Source organism: Cryptotermes secundus, unplaced genomic scaffold, assembly GCF_002891405.2.
Source record: "Cryptotermes secundus unplaced genomic scaffold, Csec_1.0 scaffold741, whole genome shotgun sequence".
NCBI classification, from domain to species: Eukaryota; Metazoa; Arthropoda; class Insecta; order Blattodea; family Kalotermitidae; genus Cryptotermes; species Cryptotermes secundus.
This window is the reverse complement of record NW_019724599.1, coordinates 386,701-407,739: the sequence shown is the minus strand read 5'-3', so window position 1 is coordinate 407,739 and position 21,039 is coordinate 386,701. Positions and strand designations below refer to the sequence as shown.

At 37.6% G+C, this 21,039-nt stretch overlaps 1 protein-coding gene across 4 annotated transcripts in view; it reads left to right on the top strand.

Moving 5' to 3' along the window:
- LOC111862418 (gelsolin, cytoplasmic) overlaps positions 1 to 21,039 on the top strand; it is a 73,917-nt gene that overhangs the window by 45,243 nt on the left and 7,635 nt on the right. For all 4 annotated transcript variants that reach the window (XM_023847790.2, XM_023847791.1, XM_023847792.2 and 1 more), the window contains 6 exons: positions 2,350 to 2,467; positions 5,493 to 5,752; positions 9,830 to 9,968; positions 10,698 to 10,792; positions 16,370 to 16,492; positions 20,024 to 20,272. In XM_023847790.2, the coding sequence (XP_023703558.1) occupies positions 2,350 to 2,467; positions 5,493 to 5,752; positions 9,830 to 9,968; positions 10,698 to 10,792; positions 16,370 to 16,492; positions 20,024 to 20,272 (984 nt within the window). The remainder of the gene's footprint in view (positions 1 to 2,349; positions 2,468 to 5,492; positions 5,753 to 9,829; positions 9,969 to 10,697; positions 10,793 to 16,369; positions 16,493 to 20,023; positions 20,273 to 21,039) is intronic.

The window sequence follows — 21,039 nt, the reverse complement described above, 5'->3', positions numbered from 1 at the left end:
TATAAATTATGGCTCAGTTGCTACTAATATTTTTTGGGCAAGTGATTGAAAAATTACAGTGGTAAATGAGTATTTCTAAATTTTCTTCACAATTTTAAGTGTTGTTTATAGAGAATTTTTTCCTTGCTTCCTGTTAATGGCTTTAGCTACATGTACTGATTATTGCACAGATGTCAAAGTCGTTTCAAAAAATTGGGAAAGGATTAGGAACCCTACATACAGAGCACCTGTTTCTTAGAGATGTAGAAATTATCCTGTGTAGTACATTCTGGGGAGGGGGTGTATGCACACAGGAATGCCAAAAGGAAAGAGACCACTAAGAAGACATAGCTGTAGGTGGTAGGATGATGTTAAATTTTTTTCATAAACAAATAGGATGGAGTGGTATGGACTAGTTTCATCTGGCTCAGGATAGGGCCCAGTGGAGGGTTATTGTGAATGTGGTAATGACACCTTGGGTGCCATGAAACATGAAATTCTTCAGTAGCTGAGTGACTAGTGGCTTCTCAAGAAGATACTCAGCTCCATGGAGATAGTAAAAATTATCACAGCTGTAACATTTGAATTGTTTTAAGAACTGGCATACTAAAAATTGTGGCGTGTGGTATATCAAAAATTGTTTTGAAGCATCACATGTACTTATGTTTCACTACACATTATGCCAGAAGTTTATTCACGAGATTAGAAATAAATTTTAAAAAACATATTTACATGATGGAATCATATCTGTATATCCTCAATAGTGCATCAATGATATTTCTTGTAAGCCAGCATAGCAACTATGTAGGATTTGAGGTGTCCACAGCAGTGGTTATGGTTGGGATATAATGCCATGTAGTCCATTGAAAGTCAACTGGTGTCATCAGAGTTTGAAGAATAAGCCAAGCAAGAAAACAGCATGAAGCTGATAGCAAACAGAGCTGCTACCTGCTTGCTACATGCTTCATGCTGGTTTCTTCCTTGGTTTATTCTTCTACCCCGAAGATGGCGGCAACCTGTTCCTCTGAAATGATGGTTGACTTTCAGTGAACTACATGGTGTTATATCCCATTATGTATCATCAACATAGTAGCTCTTATCGCAATTAATTCTCACCTCCTTTGAAAGGTATGCTATAATGTAAGTTAACAGCATATTTTCTTTTTCCTGGTTTATTAAACAGTAATGTCAGTAGCTCAGACTATAAAGTTATGTAGAGTATTAACTACTCATAGTTAGCTAACTGGTAAACAAATATTCAACACCACTATGACCAAAACCTACCATACTTACTACCTACTTCCCTAAGATACTTTTCCATCTGAAGTGTATGTATACCCTTGTCATCCAGCACATGACAAACTCCAAGATTTCGTTATTCAAACAATAGTAAGTGACTATTTTATTGCTAGTGGGGTGGGACTAAGTCCCTTGTACTGTGGCCACTTCTGGCCTATTGTACCAGCCCCAGATGGTAGGTGATAAGTGGAGCAATTGGTGGAATGAAGATGGGCAAGGGAAACCGAAATACTCGGAGAAAACCTGCCCCAGCGCCACTTTGCCCACTACAAATCCCACTTGACCAGACCCAGGATCGAACCCGGGCCGCCGCGGTGGGAAGCCAGTGACTTACTGCTTGAGCTATGGCGTGGTCTACTAGTAAGTGGCTAATTTCCTCATCGTATATTGCCGTAAATTGTCCATTTACTTAATCCTTCTTAGATTCAGATACTTTTCTGATAATTTTATTTTCAGACACCTGTAATTTACATTCTTCCTTCAAAGTAAGAGACAGTAATTATAAAAGGTTAATTAATTCCATCCAGTGTGACTGATCTAGTTTTTTCTCTCATTTTTAATCAAGGATAAAATATTAAAAAGGAGAAAAACTTCGTCAGTCACACTGGATGGAATTAATTAACCTTTTATAATATTGTTAGTATGACGGACCAGGATGAAACAAATCACACCAAGAGACACCAAGTTTAAAAATTTTACATGTGTGCGTGTGAATGTGTATACATATGTATGTCATGATATTTGGTGTAGATATGTATATTGGAAAGTAGATGGAAGCTGAGTAGTAAATAATAAGCATTTCCAGGATTTACTTTTCAATTGATTTCATCACAAATCTCATTTCTTCTTGTCACTGCTGTACCCAGGTGATTGAATTTTGTAGCTAAAAAAACTGGTATTTAAATGTTCTTTTTATAAGAATATTGCACTGCTGAGGTCACAAAATTTCTCCCAGCTTAAATCCCATGAAGAAAGTGTTGAAACTTCATGAAACTTCTTATGTGATAAGATCACTTCTTTTACAGGTTAAGAATGAAGGTGGAGAGAAGTATACTCAGTTCAATGTTTCAGATCCAAAGAATAGTAGAAGATGGAGAGCCTTCTGCATTCAAGCAGTATTTCAGTGGTTGGAGGGAAGCAGAAGATCAGATTGGACTAGGGCGAGTCTTCACACTGGAACAAATTGCAGGTGAGTAACTGAATATGCAGGCAATAATTGTAATTAAAGTATTATACCCTTAAATGGCCAAGCTCCCAGTAAACCTGTGGCATCTGGGTGCATCACATAAAAAATATTTTGTAATGATTTGATTATGAATTCTCTGAATACAGTAGACCCTCACTGTACTGTGGATTTGGGTATCCTGCAACTTTGGTCATGACCCTCAATATTCTTATCTGTTTTATGTCATGCAAATTTCTCTGAAATATTGTAGTTATATTATAAGACTACTGCAACATTACTTCTTGTACTTTGCAGGTGAAGAGGTTGACATCCATAGTCTGATATGAATAGACCATATTTTTTGGGTTTCTTTTACCATGGGATTACTTTATTCAAACATCACCATTTAATGAACACCATGGTACCTGCTGGACTGCATTCTGAAATCTGCCTTAAGTTTCATGTACATATTCTAATCAGTGCGTAAATAATGGATAAATAATTGATCCCAAAATTGCCATATTGCACCTACTTTTTTGATAAAAAAGTGTCTGAGAATTACTGGGTTTTGGTGTTATACACAATCGTCAGAACCCTGTAGAATGCATGAAATGTTTTTTTTTTTTCTTTTTATAAAAACTTGATCCCCTGAAAAATATTGTGACGTATTTGCGCTATGCATGACACCCCCTCCCCTGTCAGTGGTGACGTAACACTTTCGGAGCGTTGCCGCTGCTATGGTAATAGGCCATTCAACACCTTGCCCCCTCCCATGGTGACGTGACCAAGGGATGCCGCAGTTGCTATGCAGCAGTAAACAGCTACCAACAGCGTTGCTAGGCTATCGGCAAACATGGCGTCAGGCAACAGCGGTACCTATCATGTAACTGTTTTCTGTCTTGTCCGTGCAGAGGCTAAATAAGGAGCAGCGAACACTATTCAGAGTTAGTAGTGTGTGATCAGGAGTGACACAGTTGGAATATAGCAGCAGTCATGGAAAGAAGAAGCGGACTCGTGATCAGTCGAGCTTATATGTGATGATCAGTGATAGTTTGTGATAACAGAGAAGGTATTGGGAGTGAGTAATTAAGTGACACTTGTATAGCTTCCATGTTATAAATACATGAAGGCTACTGAGGACAGAGTGAAGAGATTATTGTGCAGGGTTGTAAATTGTGTAAACCCATAACAGTGTTATAATTAATTGTAGCCAAGACTTGTAGGTTGTTAAATAAACCAATTAACAATCCGAACGGCGTCTTCCATAGCAAAAACACGTTACAATATCCATTATTCTGTAGATGACTGAGCCCATGATGCCAGTATTGTGTGTTGCAAGAACCTTTATAGAGATTTTTAGGGTTTGAGAAGAATGGAAAATATTAAAATGAACTTTTCAGAAATTGATACTCTTCTGTTGTTAATTAATTGCTAACACTTTCTCTGTACAGTAAGTCATAAACATGAAAATACTTACTTAAATAAGAGAACACTGCAATGAAATGCCGCAAGGTGGTTCAGATCCTATGAACAGACATTCAAATCCTGTTCTTGCCAGTTGATCTGCCATATCATTACCCACAATACCCTCATGACCTGACATCCACATCAGTTGGACCTTGGTATGTTCAGCCAGTTGTGTGAGGGATTGGTGGCAATCCCAGACCAGTTTTGAGGTGATCTGGTGTTTGCCAAGTGCTTTAATTGGAGCTTCACTATCTGATGGAATATAAATGTTTCTATTTTTATAGTTTCTCACTAGATTCTCAAATGCACATACCTAAATTGCATACAGTTCTGCCTGGAATACCTCCCAATGCTAAAGCTAAGTTTCCGCCTTGATCCATGATAATACACCCCAGCTCCAGTGCCTTCTTTTTTTGTCTTGGAACCATCCATATACCAGATTAGTCCCCCTTTTTTTTGTTGGGTTCAAACCCCTTTTTCAGTTCACTTCTATCAGAGAATCTGATTGTGAAGAGTTTATCATAGGCATGTCTCGGTATCATTTTATCAGATCCCCATCTGTAGGATGGGTTCTTTTTCCATATCCTGAGTCATGTGTGCATGTCCAAAACCTTCAGATTAGGGTTTCCATTGATTGTTGCAATGTAGTCTGTAATTTCCTACCTGGGCCTCTGCTTCCACCTTCAGGTATAGTGTGGGTGATGTCCAAGGAGGACCTCCATTGCAGCTTTTGGAGCTGTTATCATTGCTCCTGTTATTCCCAAGCAGGCCATCGTTTGCAATTTGCTAAGTTCTGCCTGACTTGTCTTGAGTTTAACTCTAGGTCACCATATAGTGGCAGCATAGGTAACCACAGGTCTTACCACCGCAGTGGATATTCAATATATCACCCTTGGTTTAAGCCCCAAAGTTTTCCCGAATGTGCCTCTGCACGTCCAGAAGGCCTTGTTAATAACCTTATCCAGCTGCTATTTTTTTACATGTAATTTGTAGGGCACATGTTATTCCCATAAATTTCTGTATAATATCACATCTTCCTGCATGTTTGTAATCAAACTAAAGGTTCGGCCACACAGAGCGCTACGTACACTATGTTCGCTATATGAAGAGAAAAATATCTCCGTTTATTGCCAATGTGACTGGCCACACAGACTTCTGTACGCTACGTACACTATATTCCCTATGTTAGCTGCATCGTAGAGTGTACACAGCGTACGTAGTGAACATAGCATAGCGCTCTGTGTGGCTGAACCTTAATGGACATATGTATAAAATAAGAGGTTTTCATGGTGGTGAAGATTCATATTGTGGTCATCTGGGTCATGAAGCTTCAATCTGGTACCAGATAACACATAATAGAACTGATTTATAATTTTCATTTCTCATGAATCTGTATAGTTCTATGCCATAAATTTTCTGAGTAAGATGTTTAAATATTTGTGATATTCTGAAAATCAAGCTTGAGCAGTGAATGCCATGTTATCTAATTTGTACCCATGCTAGCCTTAATGCTTGAAGAAACATTCTCTAACCTCAGTTAAGTATTTGATTTATGTTACAAACTTTGACAATTTATTTTCAGCTAGTATGCCAGAACCAGACTTTGACCCAAGTAGTCTGCATGCTGGGAAACTCCGCTCCCTGGCTAAGAGTGGTGGCAAAGCCTTTGGATTCATGCCTGATGATGGATCTGGTAATGTTGAAATATTCCGTATTGAGAACTTTGAACTGACACCAGTGGATCCAGCTACATATGGCATGTTCTTTGGTGGAGATTCCTATGTTATCAAGTATACATATGAAAAGAATGGACGTCAGAACTATGTTATCTATTTCTGGCAGGTATGTCAATATATTTCTTACTTAATACATCAGTCACTCACTCATGGAGCTGAGCCCTTCTTGAGAAGCTGCCAGTTGTGCAGCAACTCAAGAACTTCCCAGCATTTTATGGAACTGGAAGGTTCATTACCATATTTACAAGAACTCTCCACTGGTCCCTATCCTGAACCAAATCAGTCCAATCCATACCATCCCATCCTATATCTCTACGATCCATTTTAATATTTTCCACCCACCTAAGCCTTGGTCTTCCCAGTGGTCTCTCGACATCTAGCTTTCCCACCAATATCCTATATGCATTCCTCTTTTCCCCCATTCATGCTACATGCCCTGACCATCTCATCCTCATTCACTTGGTCGTTCTAATTATACTTGGTGAAGAGTACAAGTTATGAAGCTCCTCATTATGCAGTTTTCTCCAACCTCCTGTGACTTAATCTCTCTTCGGTCCAAATATTCTCCTGAAATACCCTGTTCACAAACACCCCGTTATGTCAGAGACAAATTTTCACATCCATGTAGAATCCCAGGCAGATTTATAGTTTTGTATATTCTGATTTTTATGTTTTTAGACAGCAGACAAGAATACTAAAGGTTCTGGACTGAATGGTAGCAAGCATTACCTGAATTCAGTCTCCTCTTAATTTTCTCCTGAATCGGGTTTTGATTTGCTAGACCTGTTCCCAAATATCTCAACTGTGTCACATTTTCAAAACAACTGTTAGCTATCTTTATGTCATGATTTTGCCCTGCATTCTGGTGACATGACAGCAACATACACTTAATTTTCTGTGTCTTTACTTCTAGACCAACCTTTTTACTAGTGTCAGTTAAAGTCTGTGTGTTTTTCTTTATCGTATCTATGTTATCACCTAGTAGATTTACATCATGAGCATAGACCAACAGTTTATGTGTCCCATTTATTTTTTCTTTCCCACCTGTTTTTCCTGGACCTTACTAATGGCATATTCTAAACCAAAGTTGAAAAGGAGTGGCGATAAAGCATTTCCTCGTTTTAGACCATTCTGGATAAGAAAATTATCAGACAATTTTTACCTATATGGAATTTACTGTGCTTCATTTAAACACATTTTAGTCTGCCTAACTAATTTCATGGGTACCCAAAATTATCAGAATATTGTACAATATTTCCTCCTAACTGAATCATAGGATTTTTTGAAGCCTACAAATAGCTGATGTATTGTCTCATTGTATTCCCGTTTCTTCTTCAGCATCTGATGAATGCATGAGATCTGATCAGTAGTTGATCTCTTATTTCGAAACCCACACTCATGGTCCTCAGTAATTTCATCTTTGTGTGGACTTAACCTTGAGAGAAGAATATTGGTTAAAATTTTGTATGAAGATAATAGCAGTGATATCCCCCGATAATTACTACAGTCAGTTTTATCACCCTTCTTGTGAACTGGTACAATAATAGACTCCTTCCACTGGTCAGGCAAATTTTCCGTATTCCAAATAGAATTAATTAGCTTATGCATCTCAGAATGTAATATTTCACCTCCTGCTTGAATAACTTCTGCTGGAATTCGATCACTACCTTTCAATTTATACCTTTTCAATTTTGCAATAGCACTTTCGACCTCAAAAGGGCTTGGATCAGGTACTAACAGCTCAGCTGTATGTATTTCTATCTACCTAACATCACTGACCCCATGTACATTCAATAACTGAAAGAAGTAGTTCTTTCACCCATTCAAATTGTTGTGGGAATCTGCAAGCAGTTCACCATTCTCATCCTTCACTAAGTTACTGCTAGGCTGGTAACCCCTCTTAAAGTCATTTATTCCTCTATATAAGTCTCTAATATTCTTGTTCTTACTGTTCATTGCAAGCTCATCAATTTTGTCTCATGGAGATTACCTCTATTTATTCCTAAAATTCCTTCTGGTTTCACATCTTATGTTGTTCAGATTATCTTCCTTTATTTCCTTTGGATGGTGTAACCACTGCAATTTGGCTTGTTTCCTTTGGTCTAATAATTTTGAGGATCTTCATCGAACCATGGCTTATGCTTCTCCAGTTCATAATAACCTACACTCTCTTTGGCAGAAACTTTTATATTCTCTCTAATAGTTTCCCAGGCTCCATTAATATCCACCTCAGTGTCTAAGTTTTCCAAAGCTGCAAACCTGTTTGATATTTCAACATGATACTGCTCTTTATTCTCTACCCCATTTAATTTCTTGAGATTGGACCTCTCCATATGAACTCTGTGCGTTGTTTGTTTACTCACTGCCTGTCTCTCCCAAAATTCTGCCACCACCAGATATTGGTCAGTATCACAATCTGCTGCTCTGAATGGACATTATATTTGAATGCTGTCTCCTATCTCTCAAATATGGTCAATTTCGTTGTGTGTCTTTCCATCAGGAGATGTCCAAGTAAATTTATGAATATTACGATGTGGGAACATTGTACTTTTGACAGTAAGATTCTCAGATGTGGCAAAGTTTACTACTCTAACTTCTTTACCATTACTAATTTCTTGTAAACTCTCATTCCCAGTTGTTGGTTTGAAAATATCTTTCCTACGTACTCTGGCATTAAAATATCCTAACAAAATTGTCATATAGTATTTAAGGAATTTGTTGAATACATACTTCTTTTGGACTTCATCCATCATCTGGTATGTAAAAGACAAAAGACCATGACGTTTCGGAGACTGGATCTGTCTCCGTCATCAAGTGGGTTATACACAGTGCTTGAGGTTGGGTGGGATGCGGTGGGATGGCATCCCGGTTCTTTTCTAAATGGCTTAAAAGCATCCCGTTTCTTCTTTGGCAGTAAATGCAATGTACAATACCCAGGGCTTGAGGTGGGGCGGGTTGCGGCAGGATGGCATCCTGGTTCTATTTTCATTCCACCTCAAGCACTGGTTGTACAGTATTATATTATTATACAGTATAATATTAGGACCGTCCTCAAAACTAGACACACTTTATGATCTTCACTCGTAAGAACGAGACCAAAAAGGGATCCTCAACAGCCAGCACAGTGTGCTATAGCATTCCCTGTCAATGTGGCAGAAGCTACATTGGTGAAGCAGGCAGACCACTGTCTGTGTGAATCCGTGAACACAGGCAGAATCTCAAGCAGGGTCTTCTAGAGAAATCCAGGTTGGCTCAGCATGCATATGAAGAAGGTCACAGGGTAAGCTGGGACGAAGCTAGGATCTTTGAGGTTGAAAGTAATAGCAGGTACAGAAAGTACAAAGAATCAGCTCATATGGCATGTTCAACCAATCCGATCAGCCAACCCAGTTTGGATATTTCTCCCACATGGATCCCCCTCATCAATGAAGAGGTTAACAAATCAAAAATGTAATTTTTTATGAATTATACTTCTGTTTTTTACATTGTTGACATGTGCATGCTTGGCACAAATTTTCTATCATGTCTTTTACTGTGATTTTATTCTTTTCTCCCACTGATGGAACTGGTTGTCGGTTGTTCATAGGTTGTTTTTTTACAGACAGGGGTTTGTCCAGTGATTGAGACTAGCTCTCTCTAATGGGCCCAACTGAGTAGGTTTATCCTTCCCTACCCACCTGAAGATGGAGACAGATTCTGTCTCTGAAACGTCATGGTCTTTTGTCTTTTACATACCAGATGATGGATGAAGTCCAAAATAAGCCAAAAGACGTACAGTATACACCATCGTCAGAATCCTTTCAAGTATATCTTTGTTGAATACATGCTAAAATATCACATGGGACAAAGTGAAAAAGCTCTAATGATCGTGGTAAATGTTCATTTATTCATACAGATTGTAGTCTTAAATATCATACCCAAAACCAAATGTACCAAAAAGCAGTGGAAAATCATTAAGAATTTTCCCATTTCTTGACATACACAGTGGATGTTTGAAATTCTGTGCGTTGTATTTTGCACCATTTCACAGGATTTGCTACATATAATTGTAATAACTTCCCTTTATGTTGGCCAGTAATAACTTAAGCACTGCATTTAATTTTTGTTTATTGAATTAGCCCAGTATGTAGTAGAATGTAGTTTACTTCATAGAATAAAATATTCATGTGACACCTTTGTGCAGGGTCAAGACAGTACACAGGATGAGAGAACAGCATCTGCAGTCCATACTGTGCAAATGGATAGTAAACTGGGAGGAAGGGCTGTACAAGTTCGAGTTACCCAGGGCCATGAACCACGTCACTTCTTGCGAATCTTCAAAGGTTATAGAATAATAATATCTGCCTTGAGTCCTTATTGATGATTTTATAGGTCATTTAACTAATTCCATGGGATGGGATATTCCTTGAAAAGGCTATGTTTGCTGAGGCAATAAAATAAAATATGCTACTTTTATGGAACCTAGAATTTCATCACTGTGTCCAGAAGAGTTTGCCATTAAACTGTGAGCTGTTATTTGAATCCAGACCACAGTTTCACATCCTACTTTCCTGAGAAAAATTTTGTACATATTTATAATTTCCCCATGCATGCTACATGTCATTAATATTGTTTAAAACAGGTAAACACTCAAACTTGCCACTTTCATTAGAAATAATGTGTTGTCATAAATAACTTAAATACCTGTTGCATTTAGAACTAATTCTTATGTGACACATATTCGCTGAGTTTTTCAGTAATCACTGTTATATTCTTAGAGCATTCTCATGAGCAATGGTGGACAGACAGTGTAGACAAATCAATTTCCCATTAAATATCCCTAGAGAACGTGATAAGATCATATCTTCTCCAATGGAATAGCTATTTTATTTGAAATTAATTCACTTTAATTTCCAACAGAAATGAACTCTGAGGACATAATTCCAGTTCTGTTGTGAATTCACATTTTGTGCAGTGCTGTGAAGTTACATGCTTGTGGCTTCCTGTCTCTCTTCATGTACCGTGAAACTCAGCTCAGTAGGTTGATGGAAATTAACATATTTGAATTACAGGCAAGATGGTAGTCTTCCTGGGTGGTAAAGCCAGTGGTTTCCGCAACCTTCGTGACCATGATACATATGATGCTGATGGTACAAGACTTTTCCAGGTATGTATAACTGAATTGTCAATATTGGTTTTGCTGTGTTATAAACATTAGATTAGTAGCATTTCATGTCAGATAAGGGTTGGATGCTAGTTGACATTGCCTTCTGTTATGGAATTCTTGAAAAATATCACGATTTTGAGTGACTATAGATGGGTTTGGATTGGTGACTCAATTTGTTGACCACTTTAACACACCACTTGTGACTGCGCTTAATTATAGTACCATTTACAAATCTCAACAACACATACTAAGTCTTTTCAGTCTGTTGCATCTTCACCATTCGTTGTCTGGTAATGGCTTCTAACAGTGGATATTCTTTAGCTCATGCTCACTTTGTTACCATCCAGCAAATATGCCACAACTTCTCTACGCAGACTGACTTACAACTGACTAACTTCTAAAGTTGTCTTAGTTATAACATCTCGACATGGACCACATAGAAACACCCTGTACAACAGTTCCTCTGTTGTGCATGAATTTGTTGCCATGAGAACCTGTTTATTTAATTTTTGCTACATAATAAGAGGTCTGCATGCTACAATATTTAATGCCTGCTATGAGGAAGAGTCAGTAAATAGGTCACATGTGGAAGTAAAACAGATGTAATAGACATAATAAATTTTCTGTCTGTATCATTAGATAGCAGCACAGTCCAGCTTCATGACTGTCTAGGTAGCGGATGCACAAGCACATATTCAAAGGCTGGTTTTTGTAGTCAAAATGGTGACCGTACTTGAGGAGTGTACTGCCAGAAGGAAGCATTTTGTTGTGTGGTTTCTGTTGGCAGAAGAACTCAATACAAAGGATATTGTCACATGTAGGGTGGCACACATGACAAAAATGACAGGTTCTAACTCAGATGATTGGATTTATTAGCACCTTGGTTATAACCTCTCTTAATTACAGTAAATACTACAGCACTGTCGCTCATCAACCCATTATACTGTTCACTGTTACACACTAGGTTTTTCAGTCTTCACTAGTTGTATCCTGGCAATGGAGATTATTCCACTTCTGTTGTCCACTGGTTAACACTCCACAGGTGAACCCTCAACTGACTCCTGTAGTGTCAGTTATCTTCAAGATAACTCCTTGGCATGGACCTCGCAGAAAACACAGCCTCTATTGTAGAGGCGTATTTACTTCGCAATTGCATAGTAACGGTTGTGGCATGGACCACATAGAAAACGCCAACATTCAGTTGTTCCATGCATGAATGTTGTGGACGTTATGTAGCAACAGCTGATGTTTACAGAGTCACTGCTTAGCAATGGGTCTCTATGCCACAATATTCATAAATAAAGGTTTCCTGTTTTCGGTGGGAAGTGATTGTTGTGTAAAGCAGTTCACATCTGGATCAAGAAATTCTCTCATGGACATTCAAAAGTCACAGATGATGAAACAGAGATGTGGAAGTGGCTGTGACAACAGTCAAAAGACTTTTATGCTGCATGTTTTGATGTATTGGTAAAAGTTATGGGACAAGTGTATCAATGATGGTAGAGGATATGTCAAGAAATAAATTTTTTTTCCAGGTTTGAATTACACATGTTTATATTTTATATCCATTTGTGACCTATTTACTGACTCTACATCATAATTTCCTTGATCCTCTTTTTGTTTAATCATTCCACCCACATGGACAAGAGTGGTGAATCAAATTGTCATTATTGTGGGTACATTGCTGTCATTTACTGAAACTCTCAGCAAAATTTGTAGTTTCGTAGCAACCATATTATGAAGCTGAGGATTTCGATACAGACAAAGGTTTTGATTAATGTCTTCCAATTATGATCACTGTGTTTGGACAGCTCTTCATTTGGTTTATTAAATCTGAAGTTCATGTTGTTGTAGGTAAACATTTTTATCTTAATATTTACAAGAAAAATGATAGGGATGGTGTTGCTGTTAAATTGCATGGATCTGCAGTTGTGTACTGTCATGTTGCATAAGTGAAGCTGCTTGTTTTGAAAAGTGCAATCTAATTTTTGTGGATGTGGCTTAAGACTCAAAGTGAAAGACTGACTGTCACATTGTAGTGAGTATAAATCCCTGTCTGCATTTTGGAGGTTCCAAATTCAAGTCTGATTCTCCTAACTGTAGCATTCTGTTGTTTTCCTCAGCTCCTGTTGTAACTGGGGTAGTACTAAATAGGACATGATGAGTTTCGCATCATCCCCACATTATTAATTGTAAATCTTGTTCCTTTATAATAGAGCACAATAAATAGACCAAGAAACAAGAAGTAACACAATTGTAATGTATTAATATTTTCAGTCAGTACACTCCTCTTGTATAAGTGATATTTTCCAAACCTGTGGTGAACAAACTGCTCAAAATGAAGTATTTGAAACTAATCTTCATTCATGTGACAGTAGGAATGCAATTCAGTTTAATTCTGAATGTCAGGAGAAAATTATGTTTATTACGTAGGTCATACTAAAAGTCATGAGCAACTTTTTTTTTTTGCATGCAACCTGGGAACAGCAGATGAAAGAGAGTACGGTGATAGGTGGAACCAGCCGTTGTGTTAACCTTGAGTGTCTTGTGACGTCAATAGCTTGCATCACATGACCAGTATCCTAACAAAATGGCTGACAATGATATGTCGTTTCACCAGAGACTTCACCGTGCTTATGGAAATGTGTGCATGGATGTGAGCAGTGTTCGAAGATGGGTGAAACATTTTAAAGATGGGGTCACCAGCATCGAAGATGAGCCTCAGAGTAGTCATCCTCAAACAGCCTCAACTGAACGCATCAAGGAAAGAGTGGATGAGATCATTCAAGATGACAGGCATGTGACTGTGGACACAATAGCCCGAAAACTTGGAATAGGGCACAGTGCAGTACAGGAGATGATTGAAAGCTTGGGCTATAGGAAAGTTTGTGCTCATTGGATCCTGCGGTTATTGACCGAAGACCACGAAGATCAGCGAAAAGCCATCACCTCAGAACTACTGCAGAGATATCAGCACGAAGGCGATGATTTTTTGCTCTGTATTGTGACAGGTGACGAAAGCTGGTTTCACCATTTTGAGCCTGAAATGAAACGACAGAGTATGGAATGGCACCAGTTGCATTCTCCATCAAAAAAGAAGGCAAAGACAGTGCCATCAGCTGTGAAGGTGATGGGCACAGTCTTCTGGGATGCAGAGGGGTTTATTCTGGCCGAATTCCTGGAACCTGGGCAAACCATCAATGCTGCTCGTTATGTCCAGACGCTGCACAGGCTCTGTCGTGCATTGTACGATAAACGTCTGGGACGAAATATCATCATCCTGCATGACAATGCTCACCCCCACGCNGGAATTTTACAGAAGGGGAATTTTCAAACTCCAAGAACGCTGGGAGAAATGTGTACAAAGAAGTGGCAATTATGTGGAAAAATAAAGAGAGGTATGTAGATTGAGGTGGTGTGTTTTGTTTGTCAATAATAAAACATGTTACTTTACAAAAAATTGTTGCTCATGACTCAGTACGACCCTCGTATATGTAATTTCCAAGTTAGGAAAGATTTGATCATGATTAATTTATTCTTGAGGTAACTGGTATATTAAAGTAATCAGCTTTTTGCATTGTTGTAATCCATATTCTCATCAATATACATCAATTGTAAAGCTACATAATTTCCTTTTGTTGAAAACTAGTTAGGTGAATTAAGATGTGTTTATATGAAGTCTATATAGGTGAAATTTTTCCAGTACATTTCCTATTCAGAGCAGTTAGAAACAAGGAGATGCTTTATCCATGTTTATTTTCAGCTCTGCTTTAGCATTAGCTTGAAGAAATCTATGATTCAGTCAGGAGTGAATTATTGCACAGTGTTTTCAACAACTTTGATATATCCATTAAACTAACTGGGCTGATTAAGATGTGTTTAAATGAAAATTATAGTGACTTCTGTGTAGATGAAGATTTATTTGAAACCTGGGATAGCTCAGTAAGTATAGTGATGGGTTACAGGCCACATGGTTGGGGTTTGATACTTGGCAGGAACAAGATTTTTCTCTTCTCCATAGCAACCGCACTGGCTGTTGGGCCCACCTAACCTACTTTCCGTTTGGTACTGGGGTCGGTTTCCCTGAGAGCAAAGTGGCTGGGGCATGAAGCTGACCACTCGCCTCCATCTAGTGCCAGGGTCAAACTCTACACATATATCTCAACTCCCCCATACATCGTCATGGCATATTACTTAATCAGTTTAACAGAGGGACAACTTTACCTCTTTACCTGAACATTTGTTTAACGTCTTCCCTATTCAGACTAATATAAAATGAGATGCTTTATTGCCATTGCTTTCCAAGTTTGATTTAGAATATGCCATTAGGAATATCTAAGAGAGCTGGTAGTGAATAAAATTGAATGGGGCACATCAGCTGCAGGGCAAGAACATAAATACCAGAAAGTAAAACACTAACAGCTCTGTTAAGGAGGGTGGTCCAAAAACAATAAATTATATTCATGTGTTCTCAGCAGAATGCAGGATGAAACCATAACAAAGATAGCTAAGAGATTGTTGAAATTGTGTCAGAAATTTGGGAATGCCACTTCCAGATAAAAATTACACTCTTTGCTGTAGAGGAGATAAATCCTATCTGCAGAGCCCAGTGCAACAAGTGACTGATAGTTATCTTTAAATGACATTCTGCTACGACTGTACATAGTTATCTTTAAATGACATTCTGGTATGACTGTACTTGGGAATTGTAATAGATTGCATTTTCATCAACATACTGAGATGTTAAGATTGAAGGACCAGCTGCACAGATCATCCCGTTGATTGTGATAATGAACAGGGTAACAGATCATTGTAGCAGTACATTTTCTTCTTGTTGATGAAAAAGGAAAACATTGTCAAGATGAACATAGAACTGATAGTCCTAGACAAAGCTCAATAGGAGCATTGGCAACTGACTTGATTGGGGAAGGGTCCTTAGAAAGCCATAGTGCCATGTTGTGTCTGTGAGAACTGCCCACATTCAAGCAAACATTACAGTGACAGCTCAGATATCATTGCTAAGTGACAGCGAGTAAACAGTCGTTTCTTGGTAAGGTCTACAATAATTATTGTATTGTATTGTAATTATTGTATTATAATATGAGGTTGTGGGAAGCACCCACAGTGGACCAAGTGGGCTGTTTACTTAGCCGCTGCTAAGCATTGATACTTGAGTTGTCACTGTAATGCTGCTTGAATGTTGGCAGTTCCCATATATTATTACAATTTTTGGTAGTTGTTATTGCTGTTGAATCACAGTAGAATGAGAGTCTTCACTTGTGTGATCTTGTGCTGTTTTTGTAAATGTGTATTATTATTGTGTGTATTCATTTTCTCATGTAGTAAAACTTCTTGTGAATGATGTGTCCTGGATGAGTGATTGTCCCACACAAAGAAGAAGAAAAGAGGTATACATTCATTTATGCAGGAATTGTGTTGATGGAACCTATAATAAATAGTTGCAGTTTTGTTTATGTGTTCACTAGTGCGCTGGAAATGCCCGTCTTCATCTCTTCACTTCTGTAGTGTATGTGTGCTTGTATATATATATATATATATTTATCATGTTTTGCACAGGTACGAGGCACCTGTCCTGATGATGTGAGAGCAGTGCAAGTACGTGAGGTGCCATCTTCCCTTAATTCTGATGATGTTTTCATTCTTGAAACTCCAAATGCAAGCTATCTGTGGATTGGAAAGGTATATCCATAACACTGCACATATTTTGTACTTCCTGCAACACTTTGGTTCATGTAGCTCAGTTGAAAACAGTAAAACTGATTGTCCCTTGCCATGCTTAACATTTAGTTTTTAGTACCATATTTACCAAAATAAAAGATACTGCATGTAAGACAACCCCTCCCGACAGTCTTCAATTTTCAGGAAAACACCAGTATTCTTATTAGTTGGATTTGAATGTCACTCATTGTTTGTGGACTTAATATTCTGGAATTAAATAATTATCAGGGAGGTGATTTTGATTGAGCTCCATTCCAACAGTTTGAACAAGGAAGATGGCTACTTATAATTTTCATTTCATGCATCCTGTTGTGTTACAATATACAACTCTTTTATTGACCGTCACAACACAACAAACAGAAAAAATTGGGGTTAGCGCCCAGCTATGGCTTATGTTTCAGCCACTAATGGCCATCATCAGGCAAACACATATTAACAAACATATACCATTGAACTGCTGTACAGTAGATTGGATACAATGTTAAAATACTTTGCATAAAAATACAATAAGTCAGATTATGTAAAAAAACTAAAAGTTGTTGTATAAAACAAGTTGTTTACTTTCCATACAGTACGGACAATTCTTCGTAAGATGAGGCACCGACTACACAATTAATTAATTTGCAACATCATGGGCCTCCTATACATTCTTATATAAATGAAATATTGAACTTCCAATTGGTCCATAGAAACGTATGAAAAGTAAAAAATCAACGACTGATTCAATGTTGTATAATATCAATTAAGTTTTATCTTGTTTTATACAATAACTTTTAGTTTTTTTATATAATCTGACTTATTGTATTTTTATATAAAGTATTATAATTTTGTATCCAATCTATTTTACAGCAGTTCAGTGGTATATGTTTGTTAATATGTGTTTGCCTGATGATGGCCGTTAGTGGCTGAAACATGTAGCGAAGCCATAGCTGGGTGCTAACCCTGATTTTGTCTGTTTGTTGTGTTGTGACGGTCAGTAAAGAGTTGTAAGATGGCTACTGTCTGAGCAAGCCATGGAAACCTCTCATCTGCTCCCTGAAAGATCATAGAAAGCCTCCATCACATGACAACATATCTGAGTTCTCTGTGGGACCACACAGGTCTGTGTGCACTATCCTTATCAGGGCACAAGATATGGCCTCCTTGGGCACTCAGCATCCCCCCACCCAGATGTCCTAGCTTCCTTCCACTACCCCTGCTCCCTCATCCCTCACCGCAAACCTGTGACTCACGCAGTCAACTCACATGATAAAACAGAAAGAGATGACACAATGAAGAAGATATACTACCCAGACTAAGAATAAATTCACAGTGTTACTAATAACAAAAATATTCACCCCAATTCTTTGAACTTTGTGTGCAATTATAAGATGACCCCCAATTTTTTAGATGATAAATTAGGAAAACATTTTGTCTTATACTTCGTAAATACTGTGTATAAAGCACATTGATTATAACAGCGAATGTAAATGGCGCTACAGTTGTGTTACTTTGTTTCATACATACACGTGGAATTCAGCACTATGGAATTGTTCATGGATATATTTTCATATTTAAAAAATCTTGCTTCTGTTTCTTATTGTCACAAGTATGTGACTGTAAACAGGGTTTGGATTGGTGACTCAATTTATTGACCACTTATATACACACAACTCATAACTACAAGTAATTATATCACCATCGCTAATCTTCACCCTTTACAATTCACTGTTACACACATACTAGTGTTCTCAGTCTGTTACATGCTCAACCAGTCGTTTCCTGGTGATGGCTTCTAACAGTGGAGATTCTTCAGATTCCATGCTCAAGCCATTGCCCACTGGCTAATACTCCACAACTGACTTTGCTTCAAACTGTCCTGGTTATAACATCTTGGCATGGACCCCTCGGAAAATACCATTCCTCACTATTGTACAGTTGTTGCTTGTTAAGAATCTGCTACCTAGCAGCAAGCATTGTTTTGTTGTGCGTTTTGCTTTTGTTAACATGCTACATTATATTAAATTTGTTTTGAAATTGAAAAGTATATGAATGTTTTATAGTACTTCTTTTGGCTTGTTTTGGGCTTCATCCATCGTCTGGTATGTAAAAGACAAAAGACCACAAAACGAGCCAAAAGAAGTACAGTATACACCATCGTCAGAATCCTCTCAAGTCTGTCTATATTTTATAGTGTTTATCATTGATTTATTACTGTTAATATAAATTACTTTTTGAAGATTGTAGGAGTATTAATTGCTGAATTACTGTAAAAGATACAATAAAATGGTTTGTTCTGAATAGAATGCTACAGTCTTTAAAGAGAGAACAAATTTAATTCATATTATTTTTTATTCAAATAATTATTTCTCTTTAATAGGTATATTTCACAATAGTGTTGTCTGTCCATCTGTGCATATATATACTTTGGCTCAAGTAACACACCATAAGATGGATGAGGGTGCTGTTTAGCTACATAAGTACAAAGAAGGAGACTCCTTTACAAGAAAAATGTATATTCTCTGGATTTTACATACAGACTCAAGATGGAGGTGCACATATCACCAGTAGCAGGGTGAATTCAGATGTTTAAGTACTTCTGTGATGGACATTTTGGACTTTGTTGCGAAGCTGTACATGAAGTTTCCATAGTCTGTCTGAGGGCGCACTAAGGTCAGAACATTATCATCTGGTCTTTGCTGCGAAACCTGCCAGATAAAATTTTTAAAACATTAATTTAATGTTCATCTTAAGGAGGTTATTGTGAGAGTTTACCGTCAGGGACAAGACCAAGGAACTTGGTAGGTGGTCCTATTATTCAGATACAGACTGGGATGTGTGTAAACCCCACGGTGGTGTGCAGAGAGTACACACTGGTTCTTTGTTGCAGAGATGAAAAGCCTAGTATAACAGGAAATTTTAAGGTAACTTGAAGCTTGTGTTTGATTAAAGCAATGCCCTGGGAATCACAGTAGCTGGCAATGTCATCAGTATATTGAGACAGCTGGACAAACCACATTAACCGCCCTACTGATAGGGATATAGCAAGCATAGTCTTGCTGGAAACTGGTCTGCATAGCACTCCATTTTCTTGAAGATAATATGCAGGTAAAAAGGATTGCTGAGATGGACATAGAAGTTCCAGTGGTTCTCAGGATACCATATTACACTGTTGAAGAGTTGAAGAGGACAGTGACAAGGTTTTATTGAATGCATCATCAGTCTGCTGAAAATTTAGTAATGTGGAATGCTACTTTATGTGAAAGTTTCTGTATTTTTTTTTTTTAGATATTAGCAAATATTGGCTAGGTTAAGAAAATGTTAATAAAAACCCATATCAGTAAAAGAAGCACACATTCTATGTTATATCCACATTTGTCATGTACTCTTTCATTTTTAAAGATAATGATTGTTGGGTGATATGCTGGACTTTGTAATTATTCAAACATTAAAATGCTTATTCTCCAACCTTCTGTTTTTCTTAATGTCTAATTGGCTTGTCATTTACTGCAGGGTGCAAATGATGAGGAGAAAGAAATGGCACAGACTGCAGTACATCTTTTGGACCCAGTCCATGCGCCTATAACAGTTAATGAAGGAGATGAACCTTCAGAGTTCTGGAGTTCACTGGGAGGAGAAGGTGAATATAAGAAAGGATATGATGGCCGGGGCAGACCACTGCTGGTTCCACGCTTATTCCATTGCCATGTGTCTCCAGCTGGAAAACTCCAAGTTGAAGAAATCACACATTTCAAGCAAGAGGTGAAGTAAAAGTTTTTTCACTATATTTTATTGGTTTTGGAAACCAAGAAATGAAACATTTATTTTTTGTTATTGTAATTTGTTTGTCCTTCTTTCAGATTATATTACATTTAAATTATTGTGTTTAGATATTCACTTTCTTATACATATTTACTTACCCTTTGCACCTTTCATTATTATTGCAATTACCAATGTAGTGGAACCTCAGTGATCAAGATTTTATGAGATTGAATTATGCAAAGATGGAATTAAATAATTTGTAATTATCCAGTTTTCACCATGCATGCATTTTAATGGAGTGGCATTTAATACTAATTAACCTTTATCAGACGGACGTCATCATATGATGTCGTTAAAAGTAAGGGCAGCTGGCCGAACGTCATCATATGATGTCGCGGATTCCACACGTGTAAGGTTTTTTTTAATATTATATTAAAAATATAAATTGTTGTTCTATTTACATGATTTTTGGTCACCACCTTTATAAGGAGACAGCCTTCCTTCCTGCATGATCTAATGTAATCTAGCGACGTCATATGACGTTAAAAGTAAGGACAAATTGAAGAACGACATCATATGATGTCGCGCATTCCACGCGTGTAAAGATTTTTTTAAAATTAAATTTAAAATATAAATTATTGTTCTATTTACATAATTTTTGGTCACAACCTTTATAAGGTGACAGCCTTCCCTCCTGCGTGATCTAATGTAATCTACCGACGTCATATGGCCGAACGACCTCATATGATTTCGCGCATTGCACGCAT